The following is an 8,197-nucleotide window of genomic DNA, read 5'->3' as shown; positions in this document are numbered from 1 at the left end:
CAGTGCACACCAGTGTGTGTGTGTGTGTGCGTGTGTGTTTTCCGACACGCCACTATGCGTATGTATGTGTCTGGTTCTGTGTTTGCCATGTGAATGCAGCTCAGTGGCTGGTGTGTGAAGTCATTGACAGCTTCATTATGGCTTGTGCGCACAGGGGGACAGCACCATCCAGGGGAAGGAGAGGACAGAGGCAGGGGCCAGCCCATGTCAGTCCAGCAGTTGGTGGAGGGAGGGGTGATGAGGACAGCTGCTGTCTCCTTTAATGAGCCTTTGCTTCTTTCATCAGCTTTCAATTTACTGCCCTCTCCCCATCTCACGCACACATTTCTTGCAGGTGATTCCCAAGAGTAGTGTGTAATAGTTAAATTATTTTTGCAGTCTTCCTTTAATTAGACTAGCTCACCTGGGACAGAAGTGACACCAGGATGAAATGTGACCAGCACTGGACCTCTTGTCATCAACATCACAACACTGAAGACACTTAAAATTGTACATGCACATACTTGGTATGGAGTATGGTACTATACATTAACACCTACCTACAATAGTGAGATTTCACATTGTAGAGGGCTGTGAAGGGCACTACGGGAAGATTTCAGCTCGATACTGTGGTTTGTTACATACAATGTTACAAGTTCATTAGATGCACTTATCTAAAATGAATGCAGTCCAAAACAACCCTCTGCCTTCAGAAAGGTTGGAATGTTCAGTTCTTGTTGAAAAGTGAAGGTTTTGATTCAACATTGAGGTTAAGATTTGTTTTTCTTTAAAAGGCCTCAGTAAAACCTCTAACCGTTTAAACAAGTAGTAAACCTAACCTTCATGAAGGACTTTTGCACACTGAAGGTTTATCGGTTCCATTTCCCTGTCCCAAGAGCCACATTGACAATTTTGAACAATTATAAATAACCACCATAAGAGTACACAGACAAACATTTATCATACCCAGCGCAGCTTAATATGGAATTGATCACTATTTTAGACTAAGGGCAACTCAATTGCATGCTATAGTCTTGCACCAACAATGGTTTAAAAAGATTTACAAAAGAATCAGCACACAATCAACTATAGTGGTAATCAAGTCTGAGTCAACTTTACCAGTATTGTAGACTTACATCCCCCTGCTGATGTCCTCAGTAGTTTGAGGTCCTATATGATGTCTACACTCCCTCTACTGGGCTGTTACAACAATGCATGACTGTTGCACTGAATTCAACACTTGCATGTCAAGGCTCAGCAAAAGACAGAAACATGCTGGCCAAATTCAATTTCCATATTATACAAAATAGTCAAATAAGCAAGCCTTGTTCCCCTCCTTTAAACCAATGTCTCATCCATTGTTAATTTATAACAATTTATTTCATCCATTAACATAAAAAGTATTCAAATTTTTCTAAAACTCACAATCCCTTGCTAACCTCCGTACAGCTTCAGTGCAAATAAAAATGTATACATAAAACTTGATCTTTTTTACAAGACACACTGAATTAAATTACTATGGTTTTGCTTTAAGAGAAAACTAAAGCACATTATTAAAACAACAAATGTCTAAGGGGAATAATGAATGGTAAAACATGTTCTTTGGAAGGAAAGTTAAGAAAATCAAGAGCTCCATGGAGTATCTCGAGGAAGGGGGCGGGGCTTCATCGCACTGGAGTGTCCACACTTCCTCCCAAGCCTGACGAAGAACAGCTGCTGTGGGAGGAAACGGGATGGAGGGGGTAAATTTCAGCATTACATACTGAAAATGTTCAAAAAACATGTAAAATATTCTGTCCAAGCTGGTACCTTTCACAGTCAGAGTCAAAGGAGGCCTTGTCTTCTAGTCTGCTGATGCAACCGCTGCCGGAACGCTGTATGGCTTCAGCCACTGTGTACCTGGTCTTACCAGACGCACACTTTGCCATCTTTGTGACGCTGAGGTCTGACTGCAGGAACAGGTGGAGTCGACTATCCGATAACAACAAAGGTATTTGAACAACACTAGAGAAAAAAGGATATTAATGGCATGTCAACCAGTGAAAGTAGACATCTAAAAAGATTAATTCTTTACAGCCTTGCTGCCATTGCTTTAACTGTATATCAACTCACTTTTCTAAAAACTCCTGGAAGCCCTTCATCCTCTGCAAGACCTGCTCTTTGTTCCCCGGACTGAAGAACAGGTTCCTGGGCGGCAAGTTGGGCAACTCCCTGGACAGAGAATAACTTAGGAAAATGCACTTTGAGAAAAAGCATTGCATGATCAATTAAAGTCAGATGCAATGGAAATTTGATTCATTGAACTAAGCCAACACATCAAATGATATGAATCTGAGGTATGAACTTGTTGACATACATGATCGGAGCATTCTGTTCCAGACCGTCACGCAGCCAAACAAACTCACTGTAACGCCGCCTTACACAGGAAGTCTTCTTTCGAAAACACATGCTATTGGTCTTCAAAGAGAGACAGCAATTCAATATACGTATTACATGAAGTGAAAATGACCCAAAAAAAGACTGTTTTCTCCCAAGTGGCACTTACTTGTAAACAAATCTCGTAGTCGAGATGTGTCTGCCAGAGGTGATCTTTATGAAGCCTTGGATCACGAACACAAATGCTGATAAACTCCTACAAAATCCAAAACCAGGGTTCCATTACACAACAAAGGGTTGTAAAGTTGCATGCGTTTTAAATGAAAACACAACACGATGTGTTTCAGCATAAAATATTTTACACTGTGCCTCAATTTTGGCAATGTAAACAAACAGGAGGAGATGAATGAGAAGAAGCATGCTTGACCACTTACAGTTTTTGACAGATTCTCTAGCATACTGTCCATGGTGGGGACAAAACCCTGTGACCTGAGAGTAAAACAAATGGAGTGTTGCATTGAAAGTGATCTGTTCCAACTTATTTTAGCAAAAACGTACTGTTGCGTTTGGTGACCCACTGAGGTTTATTACAGGCCGTTTCAGTTCGGTTCAACTGTGCATTTTCATGATAGTTAAAAAAAAAAGTAATACAGTAATACACCCAGTGGCCAAAGTCCATTGTTTTCAAATGCTTGATCGGTTTGTACAGCACAGGCCTGGCTGGTAATTAATACTTTAAGGACTCAAAAGTGCAAACATTTGGAGCTGATGAAGGATGAATGGGAACAAAGGGCAAGGTAGGGGGATTTAGCTTTAGGGGGATATTTTGACCCGAAACACACATACACACAAACACCAAAACATACACATTTCAATGATAAATGACTTTTCTGGCCCACATCTGGCAGAAATACAGGCCAGCTGATTGCTGTTTTCACTGAAACAACTATAGCTTGCCAATAAGATGCAACATGTTCAAGCAAAGCAAAACTGCTGAATTGCCATTTTCTTCTTAGATAAGGGACTGCATCGACGTTCAAACAGGCATGCCACAGCGTTCCATTCATGACAGACATATCTTAAAAGGCTTCAGCAATGTGCTGGATCATGAGCCCCTTGACACCTTAATGGGACACAAGCAATAAGTCCTAGCGGAGTGAATCAATAAGTAGATTACAAACAATGATTCTGCAGCGACCTCCATGAGGGACTCTGATCCAAATGCCACAACATGAAATCACATGCCATTATAGACTCTTCTAATCAGATATACCATGTAATGAGATGTCCTGCATGCTCATGACAATTTATTGTTCATGTTACAGTGCTGCTGTAAAATGAAGTCCTAGAGCACATGTGTAAAACTCAAGGCCCACGGGCCAAACCAGGAGCATCGCAAATCTTGATCCGACCCGGGTATCAATTTTAGGTTTACAATAAATTTTGGTCACGCAACAAATCTCACCAAAACCAAAAAAGACGGGAAACTGTTTTTCAAACTGCAATTATGCAAAAGACTCTCCCATCTGAATTTGGCAGATTTGTTGACTTTAAGCATAAGTCATAAATTCCCACACAGCCAGTGAGTTTCCATCCAGGCCTGTGAAATAGGATATTATGAGTCAGCTTTGTGGTAGCCGGCTTTAAAAATGTAACCATTGTTTTGCTTGATTTGCTTAATTCAATGAAGGCTTTATGTGGACCAAATTGTAAGTGAGAAGGCTATATGAGGCATGCAGTAATATAGTCAAAAATAGTTTACTTTTTTTTTTTTAAATAAAAGCACATCAACAAACTATACATGTCCTGCCCTGCCTTTGATATGGTTCTCATTTTTTCAGTGTGGCCAATTTAAGTTGACACCCCTGTCAGAAAAAAATAAATAAAAAATCACTGCTGCCAAGTTAAATCTCATTGAAACAACTTCCTACTTAATAATAATAATAATAATAATAATAATAATAATAATAATTTTACATTACTTTTGGCTGAAATTATGCACTAAGTTACTTGCACCAAATCACTGATATACGAGGTAGGCTGTCATTCGAACCCTGATCACATGGATCATGTGGCAGGGCTGAAACAAGACATCTGCAGAACCCAGGCAGGCTATCCTCAATACAAATTGAGGTAATCGCATTTCTTAAAAATACTTTCAACTATCAAACAACGTAGTGCAAAGTAACCAATCAGCAACTACAATTCCACGTACAATGTATTATAAAATGCAGTTAATGATGACAACTACCGTAGCCTACTAATTCCTGTGGACACATTGACAGCAGATTAAGGTATGCACACGGCTCCAATGTTTGCACCCGCTGCTTTTGGGAGAACAACAACACACGTCTGCAATAAAACAGCAAAACATTCTCATTTTGGTTCCAAATTTGATCCATAGCCTACCTTCCCGGTCTTCCCTTCCCCTAGCAGTGACCAGTAGTTTGTGAACAAACCAGCTCAGTGGGGGGGTTGAACGTGGCTTAAGGGCTCAGCACTGCAATGGACTGGACTGGACCGGAGCTAATGCACAATGTCAACCACTGACTCGATGCTTGTGTTCAGTCTTCTTACGGGCCCTATATTGTTATAAAATAAACACTAGATAAAATGTCGTAAAAATAAATTACATTGAAATTGTTGTAGTGAGCCACATGGCGAGACAACGTCTCTCTTGAGTGACATATGTGGCTGTCCCTGATTCCGTCCCCGGGGTAGGATCAGTTAAATAGTATCACCTGGTGGGAGGACGCGACCTGACGCTGATGCAGGGCAGGGTAACAGGACGGGTGAACGATTACATAACTCAGATAACACCAATCACATCTGGACTGCAGCTATAACCAATTCCCCATCAATAGCATTGATATAAATATCAAATGCATTGTAGTTTTTGAAGCTTTTTTTATATTGCCAATTGAGGTGCCAAACCAAACTGTTTGAAATTAGCATTGCAGTCAGTCCCTTTTTCTTCTTGTAAAGTGGAAGTTATGTTGTACAAAGACAAAACATGTGCATATGCAGTAAAGAAAGAAATAGGACCAAAAGTTCCCTTTGCTAATTAATAACAAGTATAGTCAATATCCAACATAAACCTTTCGCTCAGAGCTATCACATTTGAGGACTCCATGTTCTATTTAAATACTATATGTTATTGTCTGATTCTAGTATTTTTAAGTTTTAAATTTAAGGACTGTTGGGTCTTGTATTATGAGCAGTGTGGAGAAGTCTTTCAAAACTAAGGTAAACACGTTAGAACCTCATGTTTGGAAATACAATCAGACGCAATAAACTTATTACAAAATATTTAGAAGAAAAAAAATCAAGTCGCTAGTTGCAGACTTTAATTTTGGTGTCTGGGAATCATACAAGTCCTATTGCCCTCGTTTTATGATATATTTTATGTTGAATCCCAAAGGACATTTGTCCTATATCTGTGCACCAGATATAGGACAAAGGTGGGTGTCATTGAGTGACACCCACAACAATCATATTCACATCCACCCATTAAAGAAACCAAGAAGGAGTTAGTGATAAATAACTCTCTGCTGCCCGTGACCAATTGGTGTGTAATAAGGATTAAAATAATATACCTCAGGTAACAACAGTATTATGTAAGGAAGGAATGCGGCCACCGACCACCCTGCCACAAAGTGAAATCTATACTGTGAATCTTTCCAGATGGACTTTAGAAATGCATGGTGATTTTTGCAGGGTGCAGTCTGTTATTAAGGTAGTGTGTTGACCCTAGACAGGCAAAGTAGGTTTTACCCATATAGAAAAAAGCACACCATAGTATAACACCAGCAGTCTTAAAGGTTATTTAGGGATATTCTATCATCACTACATAATGGTTTATTTAAACCAATACCCAGGAATGTTTTTTACAGTTTACTCTAAATTCAACATTCACCTGCCACTTTTATTTTTTTTTACCAAGTCTGATGCTAGCAATATTACTCTCCTGACTAAGAACAATGTCAATTCCAGGCCACACCACACTTTACTACCACAATGGGAACTATACTATCACAACTTGTGCATATATTGCCTGCAATTAAAGTTTACATTTAAGAATAAAATCAAAGAGTTCTTACCAAAGTTCCCCAGAAATATATTCCAAAAGTCCAGCCCAGAAGTGGAGGTTAACTAGTGGGCCAGGGTTAAATGCTTATCAACCTTAGGTAAAAGTAGCCTCCATTTTAGGTAAAAGGGAGGCTATGGTCTACTCGTTTGTATAGAACGGTCCCCTGTCTGTCCAGTCAGCAGAAAAAAAAAAAAACTTTCAGTGGTTGCTATTCACTTTCAAAATGTCATGATAAGCTACAGGAGAACAGTTTTGTTTGGGTTTTAAGTCTCTAGACAGCCTATTTTCCTGATGATAGATTATAGGTGCAATTCAAAAAATCCTTTAAAGGAAAAAAAGCTGACAGGGAACAGCTCCATGATTTGGACTAAGGCCAACCAACATGTGCTGTACACAGAGCCACAGATAGCATCCTGATTAAACAGGCAGCTATGTCCACATGAAGTGATTTTGATCAATCATAGAGATTTTTTTTTCTTCTAAATGCTCTGCATTTGTTTTACGTTACATCAACATCCCATATCTAAAAATAGACCTGTCAGTTTGTGTCCATGATATGCCACGCAGCAATATGACATTAACCCAACTACATTTTCAGAAAATATTCCAAAGGAAGTGCTTAATCGTGGGTTGATTCGTCCTTGTAGATCATCATGTGTAGGTTTGCGTTGTTACATGTGATGATCTGACAATAGGAGTCAAGTAATGACTTATGCTGCACTGATTAGAAGCTTGACTCAATATCTTGCTAGATTTGAGATGCACCATGACTCACTTGTTGAAACTCCTCTTGCTTTTTTTAAATCTACATTTTAGAAAGAAGCCATTGTCACTTTGTTTAGAGATGTCATGAGGGATTATTCTACAGAAACCCAAAACCCTTGAGTGTAGCCTTAGGAACTTTATCTACACTAATAAACAAAAGGTCCAAAGTCCATCCTCCATGCTCTAATGACAGTCATGAGTTCTCCACACTGCTGCAGAGCTAGCCATGCAATCTGGCTACATGGCCTGAGAGACACCATAACTGCTGGACTAACTAACCCAGCTGTTTATTAGTGGTAAGTACTGAGCTTTAATGATATTGGAGGTTGTCCCCACAGATTGGCAGTGGTTGCAATGACTTACCCAGGTAAAAGTAGCAATAGAAATAAAAAGTCCTGCATTTCAAATCTCAAAAGTTACAATTAAAAGCAAAGAGGGACTTCCCATCAGGATTATTTGGCTTGTTTTTTCCTCTAAGTTAACTGCTAATTAAGAGCTGCATTCAGTGGAATAAAAGTATGGTCTCAAATCAAAATGCTTACTAACCTCATAGGCAGATTTGCCACAGATTCAAGTAGAAAAAGAGGAGTTGAGGACATATCCAAAGACAACTGTTTACATACAGTCTGCCATGTATTTTACTGTGCTATCCTCAAGACATGTTTTCCTTGGAACCATAAAAGCTAAGCAGTGGAATTTGGTCACATAAAACCTTTATTTAGAACGTCAAATCATATATACAGACAGAGTTTACAAAATGCACTTTCAGAACAAAACAGCCGTAATGTGGAAAACAACAAAAAACAGCATCATGGTGATTGGAGGTGGTTGACACCTTAACAGACCAGTAGCCATTTAGAATTTACAAAATTTGACCAGGAACAAATATGACCAGTGGTGGTATCAAACAGTATGCTTTCTAAACTGCCATCACATCAATTAATGTATGATAACGGAAGACTTCTTTCATTATACATATCACCGCCA

The 8,197-nt window shown here is 39.2% G+C and overlaps 1 protein-coding gene across 2 annotated transcripts; it reads right to left on the bottom strand.

Annotated features, from left to right (window-relative positions):
* Nucleotides 1–799: 799 nt before the first annotated feature.
* snx10a (sorting nexin 10a) lies at nucleotides 800–6,475 on the bottom strand. Of its 2 annotated transcripts, none has more exons than XM_032535166.1 (7): nucleotides 6,456–6,475; nucleotides 2,790–2,844; nucleotides 2,525–2,611; nucleotides 2,336–2,436; nucleotides 2,092–2,190; nucleotides 1,789–1,983; nucleotides 800–1,692 (listed from the first exon to the last, which is right to left on the bottom strand). In XM_032535166.1, the coding sequence occupies exons 2-7, from the start codon at nucleotides 2,820–2,822 to the stop codon at nucleotides 1,644–1,646; spliced, it is 564 nt and encodes a 187-aa protein (XP_032391057.1). In that variant the 5' UTR covers nucleotides 2,823–2,844; nucleotides 6,456–6,475; the 3' UTR covers nucleotides 800–1,643. The 2 variants fall into 2 exon arrangements, with proteins under 2 accessions (XP_032391057.1, XP_032391056.1); XM_032535165.1 differs by lacking the exon at nucleotides 6,456–6,475 and adding an exon at nucleotides 4,765–5,082 and having other exon boundaries at nucleotides 800–1,695.
* Nucleotides 6,476–8,197: the final 1,722 nt, after the last annotated feature.

The sequence above is a fragment of the Etheostoma spectabile genome, chromosome 14, assembly GCF_008692095.1.
Source record: "Etheostoma spectabile isolate EspeVRDwgs_2016 chromosome 14, UIUC_Espe_1.0, whole genome shotgun sequence".
Taxonomy (NCBI): Eukaryota; Metazoa; Chordata; class Actinopteri; order Perciformes; family Percidae; genus Etheostoma; species Etheostoma spectabile.
This window is presented reverse-complemented; position numbering and strand designations above follow the sequence as displayed.

Coding starts and splice junctions, on each gene's coding strand:
- snx10a (XM_032535165.1), bottom strand. CDS start 2,822: ATGGACAGTATGCTAGAGAATCTGTCAAAAACT. Junction 1,984..2,091: donor TTCCAGGAGTTTTTAGAAAA/GTGAGTTGATAT, acceptor TTTTTTCTCTAG/TGTTGTTCAAATACCTTTGT. Junction 1,696..1,788: donor TTTGACTCTGACTGTGAAAG/GTACCAGCTTGG, acceptor TTCCTCCCACAG/CAGCTGTTCTTCGTCAGGCT.